At 36.8% G+C, this 21,915-nt stretch overlaps 2 protein-coding genes across 3 annotated transcripts in view; one reads left to right on the top strand and one right to left on the bottom strand.

Annotated features, from left to right (window-relative positions):
* Nucleotides 1-980: 980 nt before the first annotated feature.
* On the bottom strand, nucleotides 981-2,303 carry SOCS4 (suppressor of cytokine signaling 4; the record flags this gene model as incomplete). Its single annotated transcript, XM_084240576.1, has 1 exon — nucleotides 981-2,303. The coding sequence occupies one exon, from the start codon at nucleotides 2,301-2,303 to the stop codon at nucleotides 981-983; it is 1,323 nt and encodes a 440-aa protein (XP_084096702.1).
* Nucleotides 2,304-12,478: 10,175 nt separating this feature from the next.
* The window catches only part of WDHD1 (WD repeat and HMG-box DNA binding protein 1), a gene marked incomplete at its 5' end in the record, with an annotated part of 52,974 nt that continues 43,537 nt past the window's right edge, over nucleotides 12,479-21,915 (top strand). For both annotated transcript variants that reach the window (XM_084241076.1, XM_084241075.1), the window contains 2 exons: nucleotides 12,479-12,555; nucleotides 20,580-20,691. In XM_084241076.1, coding sequence (XP_084097202.1) covers nucleotides 12,479-12,555; nucleotides 20,580-20,691 — 189 coding nt within the window. The remainder of the gene's footprint in view (nucleotides 12,556-20,579; nucleotides 20,692-21,915) is intronic.

The raw sequence follows: 21,915 nt of genomic DNA, 5'->3' as shown, positions 1-21,915 counted from the left end.
ATGGAAAACTGTGGCATCTCCCCAAAGGAAGAGGCACAGAGTTTCTATAAAAGGACTAAGCAGAAGCAACAGTTCATAAATAAATACAGAAAAAACTCACAGTTGCTTTAGTACATTAGTAACTACTAGTCACTCACAGAGTTATTATTTTTGAAGCTTCAAGTAGGAAAGGAACAATATTTATGTTCTGAAGATGCTAACTTCCAGGTTGAGACACACATCTACTCAAGAAAAATAACAAGTGACCCTGCCACATTATAGAAAAGGTAATTTCTGCAAAATGTCATGTTTTCATTTGATTCTTATTGACCAGATCCAATTTAGTAATCCTGCTCTATAGTTAATATTTAAAACAAAAACCCATCAAGTCTGATTTTAAGACATTTTGTTACCTTTTTAAGATCCTTATTAGTAAATTATAAAGGTCAATTACATTAAATACAATTGTGAATTACAAAACACTTAGCTTTACTGAAGAATTTTAAAACAACTCTGAAGAGAGGGATGGGAAAATTATATTTTATGTATAGAAATGCTAATGGATAGATTAACAACAGAGCATTTTACATGTTGGAAAAGAAACAGGATTAATTTGAAATAAAAGTTTGAAATACAGATTATTCAACTGTGCTTGCAATGCATACCAAGTTTCAAATATCCTTGGATCACTGCATATTACCATTAAGGAAAAAAATTAAGAATACAATCTACATTATAAAAACAAAATCCAAACACCTGGTCAGAAATATCTGTATACCCTTAGTAAGTACAACCTTGTGTAATCAGTGTAGCATGAGAAAAATAAACTGATTTGGAAGGAAAATTCAGGGCAGAAGTTTATTTTGGACTTCAACTGCCCTTGTAGAAAAATTCAAAGTGGCATTAAGAAAAATAAAATGTTAAATGAAAATATGCGTGTGTGTGTGTGTGTGTGTATATATATATATATATATATATATTCCAATGTTCCTACCTCTTTCTTAGCATTGATCTGGTGCATCAATCCTGAGTACTCTTACTTTTGATTTATAGTGATATTCCTTCAGGTATAATTTCATAGAAGAAGGAATTGGAAGGGCATCAATGCCATCATAAGTTGTACAGTTACAAATCACTGTTCTGCATATATGCTGCAGGGAAAAGGGGAAAGTCCGAATTAAAGGAGTGGATAAAAGTGGCTCGAAGAACATACAGGCACTTGGGTCCTTATAATGTTCCAGGAGCCCAGTAATGTCAGGAGAATGGAAGACACAAGGATCATGTGCATCAAAGCTAAAGTTGTGATTCCACTGCTCAATTCTAGCATGAAGAGAACGACTATAACGTCTAAAACTAACAGAGAATAAATAGTCTTCCTGTGCAGAGTCTCGAAGTAAAAACGTACCCTCTGGCTTTCCTTCTAGTAGAGCTTCAGCTGCATATTTATCCATAACTCCCCAGTAACATGGATTGTTATTGATCTGCAGGAGGTCTGGTACAAGACGGTGGACATAATCAATCTGGGTATGGTATTTAGGTGGTGTTTCCAATTGCAGGATTTCTTCATCCATTTCCCATTTGGGTTTGTTTCTTTTCCTGGAACTTGTGCAGAGTGTTATAATTTCATCATCTGAATCCATATCACTATCTTCTACACTGTTATTTGAAACCAGGTTCATCACAGAGCCAGTCATAGGACTACCCCTACACAGAGTAGTGTTGGTGGTTATGACACAGGGTTGAACATTGGTGTGTGAGAAACAGTTTATTTCTTCTTCCACATTTCTTCTTTGTTTTAGTTGGCCATCCCTCAAGTCACTCTGAGATAAGTCTATGCTTACCCATTCATCTGAATTGGGATTTATAGGAGCAGTGTGTCGTTTAATAAAATGCCACCTAAAGGCTAAATCGGATCGAGGTGGGAAAGGACACTTATCTAACATGAGTTCACTGATATGAATTTTTCTTTTAGATGGAAGCCCTGTAGAGTGTCGACTACTACAATTCTTTATTGGAAAACATTGCCCCACAGCATCTTGTAGTTTCTGTTTAAGAGATCGGCCTAAAAATCTATGCCCACAGGAATGATCTAAATCCAATTCGATGGATGAACAGCTGTGTTTTCTTTCTTGGCTCCTTAAAGAAACTTCAGCTGTCTCTACAGCATTCACCGTTTCAGCATCTGAACAACTTTCACTCTTTTTGGACCAAGATAACTTTTTTCCACTCCACACGTAACCATCCTTTCTATCAGCACTTCTACTCCGACTAGTTTTGGGTCTTACATCTACATTTTTACTATTATTTTCACTATTTTCTGCCATTTTAACAAGTTATCCACAAATTCCAGTGTTACAAATACTGCTTTCTGAATTTTTCTAGCAGGAAGTTTCTTCTGGGCACTTTCTGGATGTATCTACGGAAAAAATAAAAACATTAATCATTTGTTGCTTATATATTTTAACCCCAATTAGAAACAAGATGAAAAAGCAGAATTAGTATAGGAAAGAGTACCAAGTATGTTGGAAGGCAGTTCTAAGATATTTTTTCCCATTTAAATAAAATATGCTCACCATATACTAATAACTTCATAGTGGCATGGAATTAAGAATCTGAGTTCCTCTTCCACAGCTGATTTTCAATGTGGATTAGAAAAAGTCAAAACTTCTCAAAGCCAAATTATACATTTGAAGTAGGAATAATTTGTAGTCTTAAGGTACATTTTATTCTGATCTCTTTCTGCCTCTTTTCATTTTTTTAAAAAGATTTATTTATTTATTTATGCATACAAAAGCTAGATAGAGGCCAGAGGTGTGTGTGTAGGGGTGGGGGGAGGGAGGGTAAGAAAGAGGATTCACCAGAGACTGAATCAAGAACAGAACAGGCAGATTGACCGAAGTACACTGCTGAGGGGAGCAGCAGGTGAGTTAGGAGAGGTCTGCTGCACCATGTAGGTAGCTCCTGGGCCAGGGATCAAATTCATGCTGCAGAAGCTGCGGACAGCTTCATAGGTTGCATCTTGACCCCCTGCGCCACCAGGGAGGCCCTGCCACTTCTTAAGTTTCACAGTAGATCAATAAATTCTTTGCGAGAGAGGAACCTATCTAGTTCCTTTCCCTCTCCTTGCTTTCATTCTGATTGATTGAAAATACAAATAGTTTTAAGTTATGAAAACAGCTAAAAATTTGTTTAAAAAAATCACCACTGAATGGTAGGAATGCCATGCAAGCATTCCCAAATGAATTCATTTCAATAACTGGTTAACTTAACCAGTCTAGGCCGTTTTAAAAAATATATATATATAGAATTGGGGGGAAAGTTGGTATGTTACACATACACACCCTTGTATTCTTCTTGAAAAATATGAAAAACAGGGCCTCCCTGGTGGCGCAGGGGTTAAAGTCTCAGTGCTATCAAGCTACTGTCAGCCACTGAGACATGAGTTCGATCCTGGGCCAGGGAGCTGACCCACATGGTACAGCAGACCTCTCCTCTCCCGCCCGCTGCTCCCCTCAGCAGTGTATTTCATTAGACCTACCTGTTCTATTCCCCATTCTATCTCTGGTGAATCCTCTCATCCCCCCAAACCTCTGGCCTAGACCCCCTGTTCTTATATGCAGAGGTAAATAAATCTTTTAAAAAAAGAAAAATATATAAAGCGAATTCCTGTTGGACAATGTCTTTGCTATGAAAAAGGACAGATATACTATAATGTAAAATACTGAGTTTTATTAAGACTTAAAATAATGATCATAGATGGAATTTACTTAACTATTCTTAGGTGGTACAAGATTTAAGCCCAGAACTGGAAGGACAGGTAGTATAATCTCAATTTTGCAAATGAAAGTTGAATTTTACAACTTAAAAAAAAAGAAATCATTCTGATTATGAGTAAGTTTCTGATTTTGTCAGAGGAACACAAACAATTCCAATAGTCAAATAAATGCCTAGAGCCACTTGAATTCATTTTCAAAGCAGTAAGATTTGAAACAAGCATCTGGAGTGGCAAATATGATTGGCAAATACCTAAAAGCATGAACTAATGATACAGACTTGCTAGATAAACTACTCCAGTTCTAAACATTAAATAGCATCTGGTGATTATACTTATTCTGATTGTGTTTGTTGGTTTATAATAATTAAAAACTCAGAAAAATATTATTTAATCTAATTTTGAGAGAAACATCATTTAGTACACCAAAATTATACTCAACAGTATACTCTTGGCTGCTCATTAACTAAATTCCACTGACAAAAATAAGCAAGCAAAATCAACAAAGAAGACTCACTGACAGAAGATACACTTGTTAACTAAGAGTTTATATGTCAACATATTTTTTAAGATTTAAAAAAAACTAATGAAGGAGCTTATTTTTGGTTAAAAGCACTGAATTTTATTTTTTTAATGCAGCATGATAATGTGAAAATATGTCATTTAGGTTTGAACTATCTGGTGCTTTTATTTACTAAAAAAAAAAAATTAAAATAGGATATTAGCTATATGCCCAAATTTACTCTACTGGTATGAGTTCCCCTGTCTCACCTACTTATACCTCTAAATCCTTCTTCCTCCATTTCTGTCACAGAGCTAAACTCTCTACCTGTTTTTTTTTTTTTAAGTAATTTTTCCTTGTTTATTTTATTTTTAAAGATTTTATTTATTTATGCATACAAGAGCTGGGGTACAGGCCAGAGGTGTGAGGGGTGAGAGGATTCACCAGAGACAGAGTGGAGAACAGAACAGGCAGACTGAAATACACTGCTGAGGGGAGCAGCGGGCAAGATAGGAGAGGCTGCGGATTGCTTCATAGTGCGGTGCTTAACCCCTTGCGCCACCAGGGAGGCCCCTCTACCTCTGTTCTTGATCGCATTTCTACCTTTACCAGGTCCCGCTTTAATCTTTCAACTTTTCTGTCTTCAAAAAATAGCCAAGTTCTCCCATAGGATCTTTTAGTGATTCTAATGCTTCCTTTAGCTCTAACTGCAGAATACATGTTTCTAGTCCAGTGCTAACTACAAAGCTTATGAACAAATACAATTTTTAGGAGGATAACTGTTACAAAATAAAAATGGATCAATAGGCCAGATAGAGCTGAAACTCAACAGACCATGAAGCTAAAGAACAATTTGACATCTTCTCCCTGAACTAATTTTTAGCCTTCCTCTACACAAGTTTACATGCTAACTTAACAAGTTTACTTTTGCAGGTATCTTAGGTACAATGAATCAAATGTGTCTAGAGTTTAGTTTAATTGTTCTTAGATGTGCTAATGTTGCAGATGTCCATTAAGTAATGTGAAAGACAGCACAGGCCTAGATACATTTTTCATTCATTTGTTTTCACTTATACAGAAAGTCTTCTAACTGGTTGGTTATCTTTTAATATCTATCACAGAATTATAGCCTTGCATAAATTTCACAGAGCTATTCTTTTGCTAGGTAACTGAGTTCATGCTTCAGAAGTCCCACTTTTATATGGGCCAGAATGTCACTTAATGTTGTAGTCTTTAAAGTAGGAAGAACTTTTAGTGTCTATTTAACTTGTCTAATAATTAGAAAAATTAAAATGTACTAGTATTGAATATTTGGTTGACACTCACTGTCAGAAGACTATTTATTTGATGGTATAATGTTCCAAAGGGAATAGCGGGAGTCCCCAAAAGCTAAGGACTTGATGGCCACCCTCTTATTCTTTGTTCATCTCGTGTGATGCTCCTCTCAACAGTGTATTTCAGTAGATCTGCCTCTTCTGCTCCCCACTCTGTCCCCAGTGAATCCTCTCACCGCACTCTGCCCCCACCCCCGTGTACCTCTGGCCTACACCCCAGTTCTTGTATGCATAAATAAATAAAAGTAAATCTTTTTATTTTTTTAAAGATTTATTTATTTATGCATACAAGCTGGGGTATAGGCCAGAGGTATGGGGGGTGAGAGAATTCACTAGAGACAGAGTGGGGAACAGAACAGGCAGACTGACCAAAGTACACTGCTGAGGGGAGCAGCAAGCGAGACAGGAGAGGTCTACCTCGCCATGTGGGAATCTCCCTGGCCAGCCTGGGATTGAACTCATGCCGCAGAGGGTGCGGATTGCTTCATAGTGCAGTGCTTAACCCCCTGCGCCACCAGGGAGGCCCAAAAGAACTCTTTTTTTAAAAAATTGTGAGAAAGTAACTTTTATTTATTTATTTAACTTTGAGATTTATTTATTTATTTATACAAGCACTGGGTACAGTCAGAAGCGCGGGAGGGTGAGAGAATTCACCGAGCCAGAGCAGGGCAGGCAGAAGGACCGAAGTACACTGCTGAGGGGAGCAGCGGGTGGCAGGAGAGGTCTGCGTGGCAGGAGAGGTCTGCGCACCATGTGGGACCCTCGCCAGCGGCCGGGAAGTGCCCCAGGAGCAGCAGGGGATCGAACCTGCGCTGTAAAGACTGCGGGCAGCTTCGCAACCCAGTGCTCAACCGCTGCGCCACCGGGGAGACCCTGTGACAAAGTAACTTTTAAAAAAATATATTATGGAGAGAGATCAGAAAAAAGATGCTCAATCTCCTTTACTATTCCATGATTTTGTTACAAAAAGTTATAAAAGCGCATTATGTATCTAAACTCACACTTTCATACTTAAAAATAAGGAAAAAGAATGTCCTAATCTCTTCTAAAAGTTTCACTAAACTAAAATTCTAAAAAAATAAAGTCAATCACAGTGCTCTCAATAAAAACATTGTGTATTTTTAAAGATTACTGACGAGATTTAAAAAGTGCTTTGGTGTCTTGCCTATAAGCGTAAAATCTGAATATAAGGATTCTGAATCTGAATGAGTCCTTTTGAACAGCCTATTATAATGCTTGGAATTTTATACAAACTGATAAATAATGTAAAAGATTTAAAATAGTAAGTAGCTTTACTACCATTTTTATTAGTGTAGACATCAACGATGATACTCTGAAACCAAATGACAAGTCAAGATCTTTGTTGATAGCTGTAAGGAAGCTTTTAAAAAAAGGTGAAAGAATCACTTGGGGGAAGGCTGCTTTGCTCTTCATTAAGTAACTTTTTATGATTAGAACTAAATTACATTGCACTGGCGAGTACACAGTGACATTTTATTATTATTGTTGTTGTTATCGCTTAATGAGCAAGAGGCAAAATGTCTAAAAAACAAGTCTACAAGTAAGGATTTGGTCCCAGGTTCTACCACCATTGTAATGACAGCATTATTTAAATAACATTTAGTCAGTTCTATTGAATAAGGCGGTGAAGGTGGTTTTAATTTAAGATTTCTATATAAAACTGTTAAAAAGCCAATAATTAAAGTGTTAAACTTTACCTAGAAATTAAAGTGTTAAACTTTATAGTGTTGGTTAGTAGAGCATTACTGAACATATACATTGCTTATTCATTAAACAACTACTATACCTAAAATGTTGATGCATGTCTAAAAAAAGAATTCATGTAAATACTAGATTAAAATATATTTGATCCTATAAAGGTTAATTAATTATTCTATAAGAATTCAAAAAAATTGTTATTCTGGTGGTAATTCAGTCTGGGGGAATTCCTTATCAAATCCATGATTCCAAAGTTTACCTGAAATTATGTGCCCCAAAACTCCTTGAACGCATTCTGATTAGTCTGTGATATTTGAATTGGATTTTGTCATAGTCCAAGATATTTGATCACAGAATGATATTTGAGCTGGATTTTGTGGAAATATTTAGGCTCCACAAAAGGAATATACTGGATAATAGAGGGCAGATGAATTACTTGGAACATTAAGGGAAGAAATGGGTATAAGAAATGGGTTGTTCGTATGAGAAAAATTTCTGACCTTAAAAATGTTTTTTTTTTTTTTTGCATTACAAAAACAATACAGGTTCACTTCCTGCAGGTAATTTAAAGTATCTCCTTTTTTCATGCCACCCTGCTAGGGCTCACTGGACTATAATGTAGATTAAAAAAAAAAAAAACAAACCCAGGAATTACTGATTAGTAAATTAGTACCACTACATTCTCCTTTACGCCTCACTTTTTTTTCAAATTATAGTTTGTTTATGCCAATGTCCCTCAACCTGTACTGTCGTGGACTTTTGTGCGAAAAGAAGATAAATAGGGGTTTTTTTTGTAAATAGGGGTTTCCTGGTCAAACAAGATAGGGATCACTTCCCCTGGAAAGATTACAATATATATTTAGCAAAAGATTCCAAGAGGTCTGAAGAAACCTGCTTAGACTGTAGTTTCCTATATTTAATTAACCACAACTCCTTTTTGTGGAACAAATTTGGGGTAAACATGATCTTGGGCTAGCATTAAAATGAGTGCCCATTCCTTGTACATGCTAACTAAAGATAAAGAAAAATACTTAAGAATTTACCACTGAAGGTTAATTTAGAGTGGAGAGAGCAGAAAACTAAGAGCTGGCAGAGCATGGACTTGTGCAAGTAGAAGGACCATCACAGAATCTTAGGAACCAGAATATTTAAGAAAAAGCACTGTGATTCCTTAGGAAAAAAATTAGATTGGACAGATGTACTTCTTCCTTCCAATTTGTAATTTTTAGTTATAAAAGAAACATATGCTCCTTATAAATACACGAACAGTTAGAAAAGCTTAAAAATGAAGGGGGAAACCCCAACAATTCAATACCCAGATGCAACCAATTTAGACATTTTGGCCTACAAGAGAGGCCACTGAGAACACTGTGGTCTAAAGATAAAATTTTAAAGTTTTAAAGATGTGAAAAAATAAAAAATCTACAGTTTTTCACCCTACCATGTTTAAGCATGGTATAGATGAAACAGCATGAGCTGCAAAAACATCAAACATGGGTTGCAAAAACATCAAACTTTAGACCTTGTCACTAGCTATATCACCTGATTAAAAAAAAAATCATTTAGCTTCAATTTTCCCATTATAAAATCTGGATAATGCCACCTGTTTCATGTTTTTACTACCAAGATTAAAATGTATGAAAATAGAAACATTGAGCTTAATGAAAATACATATTAGCTGCCTTATAGTATTTCACAGAATTTTTCACATAGAAGCTAATTTCTAAAAAAATGAGTTGGGAAAATGGCAAAATAACATATTAAGGAATCAAAAACTCTATTATAAGGCTAGAAAATCTGCATAAAAAATGTACCTTAAACAACATCTGAGGTTAAGGAGGCTTCAACATTTCTGAAATAACAGAGTACTTTATATTTCTCCTAACATTTAATATGCGCCTTTAAAAAAAACTTTTAAGTTCTTTAAACCTATTATGGGTGTAAACAATCACAACTTTAATTATAAAAAAGTATTTTCTAGCAAGTTAACTTAGGAAACATTTCAACAGAAACAGTAGATAGGGGTTTTGCTGTTGTTGTTTTTAACAGATTTTAGCTTATTTTTTTCAGCCCTCTATAATAATTATGGACTTACATTTAAGTTTAGTTAATGAGTTTTACCTATAAACTAGTAAAAGGTCATGTCAGACTTAAGGTAAAAGGCCTGAGTTCTGTTTCTAGTTCTCACATTTGATAGGAGTATGACCTTGGACAAATCACAATTTTTCACTAATAAAAAGATTATTTATCTGTCCTGCTGTCAATTATGCTATTGATGTGGCAACAAAGAATCAAATATTGGCTGCTTTTAGTCAGGGTAGCTGGGAAGACTGTATTTCCTTTTATAATTTAGGAAGTCTTGACATGAGCAAAAATTATTTACCCCCCAAAATAAACAGGCTGATACTTGCAGAGATATAAAAACCTTCATATTTTAAAACTGGCTTTAGTACTCTGTTTTTCAGTACTCTGTTCTCAGTTAATCTTATACTCTCTCAGCCTTATCTTTCATGGAATTAATGATTTTTATATCCGGTACATGTTTTATTGAATAGACATTTTAAACTCCTTCCATAAGGCAATACTGATGGGCCTCTCGATTAATCCTCTATGATTATATGTTATTTGTATAGTTAACACTCACTACATCAGGAGACTGGAAACAGATTCATATTTCTCATCCTGGTGTCCTTGAGACCAATGATATTTGTGAAACCAACAATATTTGTAATACTATGACAGATCACAGCAGAGCAAAGCTAACTAACCTTAACTGCAATTGAATCTGTGACCTTTGCTTCATTTTCAGTAAGTTCATTTAGCTAATTACTCCTATTAGACATGCACTGTTAAGATAAATAGATTCATTTGGAAAATTTTGAAAAACAGCTACACGAGTTCCTTTTTTAAAAAGGTATGTTATCTTATTAATCAGACAATTTTGCTAACATTTAAGTTACCACACAGTCATCTTTATATTGTTTGAATGTCTGAGTCCCTAAAAAGATTATGAACTCATTGAAGACATTAAAATTTGCTGGTATTTGACTGAAACCACCAAACGCCCACCCAAAGTATCCCATAAATAACATGAAACATTAATAACAATTTCATACATCCATGAGTATCTCTTACATAACATTTCAATGGAGCTAGGTATCCTCTCCATTTCAGATATGAGGAATTTTTAGGAAAAAGTAATGAAGAGTCAAAATTCAAACCTAGTGGTGTTCAACTGTAAGGCCCAAGTACTTCCATTATACATGTGAAATTTGTAAAGATAATTTTTTTTTCTTTAACCTATAGCTTGATTGCTAAGGCAAAGTGAAGGAACAGAGGGTGGACACCATTCAAAGCTTTAAAGTCACATGGCATTATAGATATTATAGTTACAGCCCTTTTTAGTTATTATTCTTTTTCCAATTTGCAGATTCTTCTTATGCTGAGCTCTGAATAGTACTGCACTGAAATCTCATCATGAATTATTCAACAGAGATGAATGTTATTCGAGTTCAACTTGAACCCCATAGTCTAATCAATGACACTAACTTGGACACCCCCCCACCCTCTCATATATACACAAATCAGTCTGCTTTAAAAACGAATTATCGCCAAATACAATCAAGTCACTAAAGAGAATCATCTCTGTTATCTTTTGCTCTTGTGAGAAATCAACAAGGTTGGTTATTTTTCCACAAATCCCAAGTTCTTTTTCAATCAATCTTTCTCTTCATTGTTATACCAAACCTCAGTATCCAGCAAGCCTATCTGAAGCCCTAAGACGCAAAACCATCCCTTATGCAATGACACCTGGTAAGAACAGTAATTTGTGCGTTTCCAACTTTTCACAACGGAACGAGATTGAAAAACAAAGGGGAAATCCCTACAACGGAAAAACAGCTCGTATTTTTGGTCGTACGCCAGGCCTGACTGAGACTAAATAAAAGGTGTGTGCCACAAATATCATTATCAGTGACCGGGTCTACCAACAATGGAGAATGTGAAGACACAAGAACAGCATAAACTTAACGGCCAGCACATGAGCACAAATGGCAAGAACCAAATGAAGTATTCAACAATACCCTTCAGTCCTACCTCTTCTTTAAGATCTAAATACGCACTTCAGTGAACTCTAGGTGGGGTCTACACAGGGCAACCCAAGTTATTCTCTTCTCCGGGAATATATGTAAATAATTTCAAAGAATGAGCGTTTTTGTACACGCCATATCTCCAGAGATCAAGAGATTAAGTCTTCCCTCTTTTATCTCCATAGAAATGACAAGGCGAGAGCGCCAAGGATGCCAACATTAAAGGGCTGAGAAGTGCATGGTCTTCCCCTTCTCTAGAGAAGATGTCCCCAAATCGCACTCTTTCTGGGGCCCAAGGGAGGAGCTGGACCCGGACATGGTTGCCTGGGAGGGAAGCCTGGAAGGCAGAAGCAGACCCCGTCTGCCAGGCCAAGCAGTAACCACCCTAACCCTTACTCACCTCCCAGAGCGCATTTTAACTGGGGCTGTCGGAGTAACTGCCGCCATCACCGTCGCTATCGCTCTGGGTTTTCGCTGAGAAGGGAGGCCCAGCCATTCACGCGCTTCAGGTAGTTCCCACGAGGCGGATGTCTTTCAGGATGCCCTCACCCCGCGGCGCAGGGTTCCCGTCTCAGACCGCCTCCACCTGCTTCCCCGACGCAGCCACCACTTCCGTGTTAGGCTCCCTCCCTTTCTTCCTCGCTCCCGCAGCAACCGGCTTTTTAGCTCGAGGCCGGCGCGTTGTTGACGCCACCACCCGGCGACCTGGGTTAGGACCACAGCGGGCGTGGGCGGGCGGGCGCAGGCGCGGTGCGGACAGCACGCCCGAGCGCGGGAAGCGGCGCTGCGCGGGCACTTGCTGCTTCTCTCCTTTTCTAGGTCGCGGAGGCTCTGTCACTCCGTGAGTTTTCAGTCCCTCTGCGGGTGTCCGTGCCGCCCACCGCGAAGCGAGTCCTCTTTCAGGCTCATTGTCTGCCATACTTTTCACTGTGTCTTGTTTGTGCCATTTGGGTGGGCGAAAGGGGACTGTCGAGAGGGTGCCCTGTAGGAGACTGACCGCCCCTTTTTCTTCGACCCCCAGCTTTCCTAGCTTTTAAAATAATACTAGCGTTTATAAAACATTTTCAGGTAGGAAAAGGAAAAGATGCCTGCCACACAGAAGCCGATGAGATACGGACATACAGAGGGACACACAGATGTCTGCTTTGATGAATCTGGAAGGTAAGGTACTTTGAGAAACAAAAAGAACATTTCAAATATAAATGTTAGCACATTTATTGTTACGTCAAAGAAATAGTCAACCTAAAAGGACTTATCCAGATAGAGAGAAATAAGGTTGAAATCTAAAAAGGTACGATATAATTTCCTTATAATTATTGTTTGAGTCAAACTATTAATGATAATTTGAGTATATCAGAATTAACGAGGATAAAATCTTTCAGTGGATTCGGAAAGGTGAATCTCCCCCCATATTTCCCCTTGGTCATTCTTCTCTAACATTTCTTCAGATCACTATAGCTCCTACTTGTCAAATTTAGTGACTGGTTCTTTTTTTTTGTATTTTTATTACGGTGAATTTCATGGTGTGATTACCCTTTCTTGTTATTTTCAACGATCTGGTGGTCTTTTTTTGACTTTTCTCTGCTTGATTTCTACATGATATTTTCCCAGAGTTATTCTGGTTGTTTTATCTTTCCAAATTCTGTCCCTGTGTAGTACTGTCTAATCATGTGACTTCCACTGCCACTTCAATTTGACCCATTCATCGGAAAACATTTGCATATTTATTCTGCTCCAGCTAGAGATAAACTAGTGCAAGTAAAGCAAAATCCTTTCTATAATTGACCATAAGATCTTTTTAGATTGATACTGAACACAAATAAATGTTCATTAAAAATACACTTAGGTATACTAAATGATGTCTTTAATGATAAGCATATATGAAGGGATGATTATGAAAACAAAATTCCTATGCAAGATTTTCTGGATTTTACTAGAAATTTGTTTTTATCCTAAAAGCAATAGGAAGATATATAAAGACTTGAAGCAGAGAGGAGATATGATCAGACTCTTGAATCATGGAGGATGAAGTAGAAAAGGAGCAGGAGTAGATACATGGAGGCTATTAGGAGGTGTTAGTCTGGTGGAGCATGATGGAAGCTTGTACTGAAGAAGGCGTGGGTGTGGAGAACAGAAGATGTATTCAGGAACTACTTAAAATCAGCAAGATGGATCAGATACCCAGGATGAAGGAGAGGAAGGTGTCAGGGATAAGATATATTTCTGGATATTACATGTGTGAAATTACAGTGCCATTCACTGAATGGAGAAAATACATTTCAGAGGTAGAGTAGGGACTTATGATTATGAGTTTGGATTTGTACATGGTGGTGTAGGATTTCTTACCATACCTAATTAGTGGTGTAGACAATTGAATAAATGTGTCTAAAGTTCAGAGAAGAAATGTAAGCTGGAGATAGAAAAGTACATCTTTAGTTGATGCCTCCTGGAATTCGTCATTGAAGTCTTGACTAGAGTTCTAAATGTGGGAAGTTGTCAACATATAAATAACATTTAATGACACAAATTTGCATGAAACCAAGGGAAATCGTGGGAGGGAATGAATATAGTTAACAAAGAAGCTTCAAGCGCTAAGCTCTCGGCACTCCTAAATATTTAGAGATCCAGTGAGAGAAGGAGAAGCCAGCTAAGGAGACTAAGAAGGGTGGCTAGAAAAAAAAGTAGAAAATCAAGAGACAAGAGGGATATCTACAAGTCAGATGAAGTAAGCATTTTAAGGAGGAAGAACTAAATAAATTAAAATGCTGCTGGTGGATCAAGTTGAAGACTGAGAATTCCCCGTTAGATTAGTGATGTGGAGACCACTGAGTTTTTTATGGAGTGGTAAGAATGAAAGATTTTTTTACAGTGGATGCAAGAAAAGGAGAGGACTAGTTAGGATCATAACCAAAGAATGAGAGTAGTTGGATGGGAGTGTTGGTTGGGAACGGTTTTTGGTTTAAAGAAAGATTACAGCATATATGTGAGTAGAGATGTTTCAATAGAAAGGTGAATTGATGTCATCATAGAAAGAGGGAGAATTGCTTTAGTGATGTTGTGGCATAGGTGAGGGGGCCTAGTATATAGTGCCCAAGGGGGAGAGATTGGCTACATAAAAGCATGGTCAAATTCATAAGTGGAGGGAAAGAACACCCAAAAAGGTGGGGAGAACATGTGGACAATTTCTATAGACCACTTCTGTTTTTCTGAGTGAAATAGGAAACAAAGTCATTAGTTGAGTGTAGGGAGGAAGAAGTGGAAATTTGAAGAAAAAAGTGTAGATCTGTGTTAGATGGTTAGAGGGAGGAAACGTTCGATGGATTAGGGAAATGTAGTTGGATTGCTGGGCAGCACTAAAGTCTTACTTCAGCTTGATCATGAATTTGAAGGGAGACCAGATAGCCTGGTTATGTTTTTCTCCAGCTGCATTTAGCTCTGTAAGTGCAAGTTTATTAATTGATAGAAAACTGTACTTAACCAGGGTTGAGATTTTGTCAGGTAAGCATGACAAAGTGAAAGAAGTAGAAGGGCTTATTTTAAGGGCAATGCAAAGGAGTGATTTTAATGATTGACAATGGAATCTAAATCAGATTAGGTGGGATGTGAAAACTTGAAGGCAGTGAGAAACTATAAAAATGTAGATCCTAATAAAATTAAACAGTTGTTGTAGTTAGGATGTTGGGAGTGTAAGGTGAAAAAATAAGTGATTAGGACGAGTGAAGTTGAGATTACATAGCAACTGATATATTGGTAAAGACAAAATCTAGACTATGACCATGGGAGTCTGAGATGGGGTGGAGGACAAGATCAGGATTCAGAAAGTTTCAATATCTTTGGGTACTGAAAATAATGATAATTAAAATAACATGGTATTGCGCATTTTTTTCTGAAAAATATATTTCAGTATAGCCTTATTTTTGCTTATAAAATTGACTGCAGTTTTCTTCAGAGTTGCATTTTATGGTTAATGAGTTTGGAGACTTTGAATTAAGTCTTTTTATGTTTTTCAGTAAGAAAATAATTTCTTGGGCCTCCCCAGTGGCCTAGGGGTTAAGTCTCAGCGCTATCACCACTATGGCCTCAGTTCCATGAGCAGCCAGGGAGCTAACCCACATATGGCACATCAGACCTCTCCTATCTTGCCCACTGCTTCCCTCAGCAGTGTATTTAAGAAAAATCCACCTGTTCTGCACCCTAGTCTGTCTCTGGTGAATCCTTTCATTCCCCACACCTTTGGCCTATACCCCAGTTGTTCTTCTCAAAAATAAAAAGAAAATGTTCACTTTAGGTTCTCAGGTATCTGGTAAATTCGGAGAATATTCTGCTAAATAGAAGAGTCTCAGTTCTTAAAAATTTAAGTGAATTAAATGAGTAAATATTTTAGCTTCGTTATTTTTACAGCTTTCTTTCTTTCTTTCTTTCTTTCTTTCTTTCTTTCTTTCTTTCTTTCTTTCTTTCTTTCTTTCTTTCTTTCTTTCTTTCTTTCTTTCTTTCTTTCTTTCTTTCTTTCTTTCTTTCTTTCTTTCTTTCTTTCTTTCTCTCTTTCTTTCTCTCTCTCTCTCTCTCTCTCTCTCTCTCTCTCTCTCTCTCTCTCTCTCCTTTCTTTCTTTCTTTCTTTCTTTCAAGATTTATTTATACAAGCACTGGGTACAGTCAGAAGCATGGGAGGGTGAGAGAATTCACCAGAGTCAGAGTGGGGAATGGAACAGGCAGACTGACGAAATATACTGCTGAGGGGAGCAACGGGGTGGCAGGAGAGGTCTGCACGCCATGTGGGACCCTTGCTGGCGGCTGGGGATCAAACCAGTGCTGTAGCGGCTGCGTGCAGCTTTGCAGCCCAGTGCTCAACTGCTGCGCCACCAGGGGAAGCCCAGATTTCATTTTTATACCTGAATTCAGAGCACCATTTTTCAATAATAATTTCTTCAATAATTTTAAAGATTAAAAAATGAGTCGTGTAAGTTTCCTCTATATCTGATTGCTTTGAATGTTTTACGAATTTAAGCCTACTCCATTTCATCCTGGCACAAAACATAAATTTATACAGTTAAAAAGGAAAATTCCATTAGAAAATTTTTCCTACAAATCAAGATATTCCAAAGTGCAATTATAGAATTTCAAAATTAAATCATTCATTGTTTCAACTTTTAATGTACAATTTGTTCAATTTCTACCTTGCTTTTTAGGGGTATATTTTTATGTCTTACTATGCATAAGCTTTGTTTTCATTAATTGTGTTTCAAAGACTTAAGTTGAATGCTTTGATTAAAGATTTCTAAGAGATTTTGAACAAAATGCAACTAAGATTTAGAGAACTTGTTTCCACTAATAATAGTAATACTGTCAGTATAGAACACTGGGAATTTATAAACTCAGTCTTCAAAAGCTCAATAAATAAAATTTATTATTTAAAAAAAACTTTTATAAAAAATAATAAATAAATCTTAAAAAAAAAAAGCTCAACATTAAAAAATATCTAATTGATGATAGGCAACAGAGAAAGCATCTAATGCAAAGGGGAAATATTTTTGTAGCATTTAATATCAATTCATTCCAAAATTTTTGTTCAGTTATAAAATTATCTAAAAATTTGACAATTGTGACTTCTGTTTTGATTAATTATGAATCAGTTATGAATTTGAATTATAATTTCAATACAACTGCATTTTTGTTTTATAGATTTTGTATTATAACTGCAAAAATTAAGAATTTTATCTTTAGCATTGAACTTTTCAAATAAAGTCAAATAGAATTCCCAATAATGTCATGTATTTCATTTTTAACAGAATGAACTCTAGAACTTTTACTTTGTTTTCATGAACTGAAGGGGAGAGGAAACTATTATTGGAATTTGACAGATTTTCTGTTTATCACCTCTGATTACACTGATATAACAAATCAGTATCATTTGACAGTTTGTTTTTTAAAAAACAGATTTATTTATTTATTTATTTATACAAGCACTGGGTACAGTCAGAAGCTCGGGAGGGTGAGAGAATTCGCCAGAGCCAGAGCGGGGAGCAGAACAGGCAAACTGACGAAGTACACTGCTGAGGGGAGCAGCGGGCATGGCAGGAGAGGTCTGCACACCATGTGGGACCTTCGCCCACGGCTGGAGATTGAACTGGCACTGCAGAGGCTGCGTGCAGCTTTGCAGCCCAGCGCTCAACTGCTGCGCCACCGGGGAGGCCCTCCTTTGACTGTTTGACCATTTATTTTACTAATGGAGATAACACACTAATGGCTATTACTTCACTTTTTATACTTGCACTAGAAAACTTAGAAAAATGAGCAAAATTAATTCATAACAGCTGTTGTTTTAATGTTGCACTATCGAGTAGCCACTAAACCTGTTGTTATTTAGATATAAATTAATTTAACTAAATTAAAGATTCCATTCCTTAGTTCTACTAGCCACATTTCAATTACCTTATAGCAGGTACAGACCATTTTCATCATCTCAGATACTACTGTTGGGCAGCACTAAATTATAGGAAAAGTTATGCTTGATAAGATATACCCTCATGTTCTGCAGCTACAAAAGCATAGTTTTCAGGCAGACTCCAGGTAACTACTGTTGTAACTTATAAAGTAGACGCTAATGCTTCTTCAGGAGTTTTATGTCTTCTAACTTACCCTTGATTGGTATTATCACTGTAGCACCCAATGTTAATGTCACTTAACATTTTGTTAAAGTTAAACTTTTCATTATCAACTTCTTTTTTTAATAGATTTATTTATTTATTTATGCATAGAAGAACTGGGGTGTAGGCCAGAGGTGTGGGTGTGAGAGGTTTCACCAGAGACAAAGTGGGGAGCAGAACAGGCAGGTCTACCACAGTACATTGCTAAGGGGAAACAGCAGGCGAATCAGAAGAGGTCTTCTGCACCATATGTGGATTAGCAACCTGGCTTGCTATCAAACTCAGGCCTTCTCGAGCCTTGGTGGTGATAGTGCTGAGACAACCCCTATGCCACCAGGGAGACCCCATTATCAACTTATTGAGAAGCACAGATTTCATATTGAGCTTTTTATTCAGAATATACTTGGTGTATTTTTTTTCCAATTCATTGCTATTGAAAAGACTTCTGCTTATTTGCAAAATTTAAAAAACAGTCAATGATAAAATTGATTATTTAATTTTATTTTCACACTAAATGACAGAAATACTAGGAAAAATGTTTACTCTAAAAGCTCTTCAAAGGACAATGCAGTCTATTTCTTGTATATATTTCTCATGAATTTTAAGATATTTCACTAACTTCCCACTGGCTTCACCAACTGACACCTGCAACTTTGTACATCTCTCACTGCACATGGCTGAGCCACCAAATAGTAGGGATGGCAATATGAAATACTTCTGTATAGTTCTCCCTAAGAGCTCATGTCAGACTTTAGTTTTTATCAGTTGATAACTGTGGTCCTTGAAAGGAGTGTTATATTGCATCAAGAAAAGAGTGTGGAGTGCCTCCCTGGTGGTGCAAGGGGTTAAGATGCAACCTATGAAGCAGTCTGCAGCCACTGCAGTACGAGTTTGATTCCCGGCTAGGGAGCTGACCCACATGGAGCAGCAGACCTCTCCTGACTCCCCCACTGCTCCCCTCAGCAGTGTATTTCAGTAGATCTACCTGCTCTGTTCCCCACTCTGTCTCTGGTGAATCCTCTCAACCCCGCACCTCTGGCCTGTACCCCAGTTCTTGTATGCATAAATAAATAAATCTTAAAAAAAAAACAAAGGGTATAGAAAGGGGAGGTGGAATATTACTGGTAGTCTTACAGATTTACCCATGTATTAATGAGGAACTCTATTCATTTTACACATTACACTACTGAATAAGAGTATGGCAGATGCTGGAAGTGCAAAGGCGAGGTCTGTCACACCCACCCCAACCAATTTCAATGCAACTTAAATAATATGCTTTAAAGTAAAAACTGCTTTAGAACAACTCCTTTGTGCTAAAGCATGACTGCAAGGACAGGTGCCAAACCAGCTGGATATATAAGTCAATCAGGAGTGTCCTGGACAAACTTAGGTCTTCATGTATATTTCCTCTAGAGGGAGTCTAAGCTCCTTACTTTGGCATTAAGGTCATCTACAAGTACCCAACCTACTTCTTTCTTAATTTTCTGGACTCCACTAGGTAAACTCCCCCAAATTTAACTACAGATTTTGGTTCATTTTGTTTCATTTGTTTGGAACTGTGTTTTTTACAAATCTCAGCATGTCTTGTTCTATGTGTTCCTTATCATTCCAATGTAAATATTATCCTGATTTTCCAAATGGGATTCATCTTTTTCTTCAGAACATATACAGTTCTTTATGTGGCTTCTTTTTGCCATTTACCATGTTATTTGTGTTTTATTTGCTTCTTACCTGTCTAGATAGGATGCATACTGAATGAATAAAAGCACTTGGAAGACAAAAGGTTTAAGAAACAAGATCTGAGAGATATAGATAGCCATTTGAATAATCAGTTTTGGATAATTGTGCTCTTGCATCCATCCATTTATTCATTCAAGCATTTATCAAGACTTCAATGTGTTAGAAACTGCTTTGTACTTTATTTTTTTTAAAGATTTATTTATTTATTTATTTATTTATTTATTTATTTATTTATTTATACAAGCACTGGGCACAGTCAGAAGTGCGGGAGGGTGAGAGAATTCACCAGAGCCAGAGCGGAGAGCAGAGCAGGCAGACTGACTTAAGTACACTGCTGAGGGGAGCAGCCAACGTGGCAGGAGAGGTCTGCACGCCATGTGGGATGCTCACCCGGTGGCCGGGGATCGAACTGGCGCTACAGAGGCTGTGGGCAGCTTCACAACCCAGCGCTCAAATGCTGCGCCACCAGGGGAGGCCCTGCTTTGTGCTTTAAAGGCATAATGATCATCTACACAGAATGACCATCCCTGATGTTTCAGAGATTATACACTCACCTTTGTTAATTTATTGCAGATATATTATGCCATGGAGAAACTTAAAAGAACATTGAAATCACCTTTTCATTTTAAATAAGAGGCTATTAGTTCTTGTTATTAAAGTTTATGTATGTAAAATGAGAAAACATTCACTAATAGCTTGATTGTATTTTAAAAAGAAGATAAAAATAAAAAGAAGTTGCATTCCAAAACATTAATAGTTTTGAATTTGGGTGACTTTTTAATGCCTGTGTTTCCTTCACAGTTACATTGTGACTTGTGGAAGTGATGGTGATGTGAGGATTTGGGAAGACTTGGATGATGATGATCCCAAGTCCATAAATGTTGGAGAAAAGGCATATTCATGTGCTTTAAAGGTAATAAAAACATATCAACTGATATATTGCCATATATGGTTTTTATGCTTGTGTAAAAGGTATTTTTATAGTTTTTAATATAAATGTATCTTTTGCTTGTTTCTCTTATGGAGTAACACTATTAAAAAAAATATAACAGTGTCTTAACTTTCCCCCAAATTTAAAGGTAAAATCTGATTTATTAAAGGTAATTAAATGGACATCAGTGGTGATCCATCTAGAATATTTACAAGAAATTACTTTTAAGGGAGAGGTTTAAATGTTCTTTTTCTTCCCTTTGATGGAAAAATCAGTGTCACTTTACAGGTTTTTAACTTATTAGTTCAGGTAACTTGAAGAATTGTTCTTAAGAAGGAATTTTTTTTAACTTTTTCAAGATAAATACACATTTCTCATGTTTTATGTAATGTAAATATGGAAATGAGATTTGGTAACTTGAAGAATGAAGACTTTGCAACTAAGTGTCTTAAAACCACTTAGCTTTTTGTGTGTGATAAATTTTAATGGTACAATTATTTGTATAGAAAAATTTTTTACACAGATTCTTTTTTTTTTCAAACATAGTCTCATTAGAGGAGATGAGATAATCTTTAGATATTTTATTCTTTTTTAAATGATTATATATAATGGGAGATACGTTCCCAGAAGAAAAATATGAATCACCAACATACATTAAATATAGGCTAAATCTCATTAATAAACAAAGAAGTGCAAATTAAACAATTGAATTTTTTTTTAAAGATTTATTTATTTTTACAAGAACCGGGGTACAGGCCAGAGGTGTGTGTGGGGGGGTGAGGATTCACCAGAGACAGAGTGGGGAACAGAACAGGCAGATTGACTGAAAGACAGTGCTGAGGGGAGCAGCGGGCAGGACAGGAGAGATCTGCTACGCTATGTGGGTGGCTCCCTGGCCGGCCGGGGATTGAACTCGTGCTGCAGTGGCTGCGGACAGCGTCATAGGTTGCATCTTAACCCCTTTTGTCACCAGGGAGGCCCCCCAAAAAGACTTCTGATGATTTTTTTGTAGGAAGCATAGTGTCGGCATTGTGCTCATGCCTACTTATCTTTTTTTTTTTTTTCTTGTTGAGACTAGCTGTGTTTTCATTTTTTGTGATGTTTGGGAATCCTTAAAAAATAAATATTTTTCTCACCAGAAGGGAAAGAAAACTCAAAGGCTGGTAAAGGAGGATTAAGTTTTCTAAAGGTAACAGATTTATTTTG

This window comes from Talpa europaea (genome assembly GCF_964194135.1).
Source record: "Talpa europaea genome assembly, chromosome: 8".
Classification (NCBI taxonomy): domain Eukaryota; kingdom Metazoa; phylum Chordata; class Mammalia; order Eulipotyphla; family Talpidae; genus Talpa; species Talpa europaea.
The sequence above is the reverse complement of the archived record's forward strand: the minus strand, read 5'-3'. Positions and strand labels throughout refer to the sequence as shown.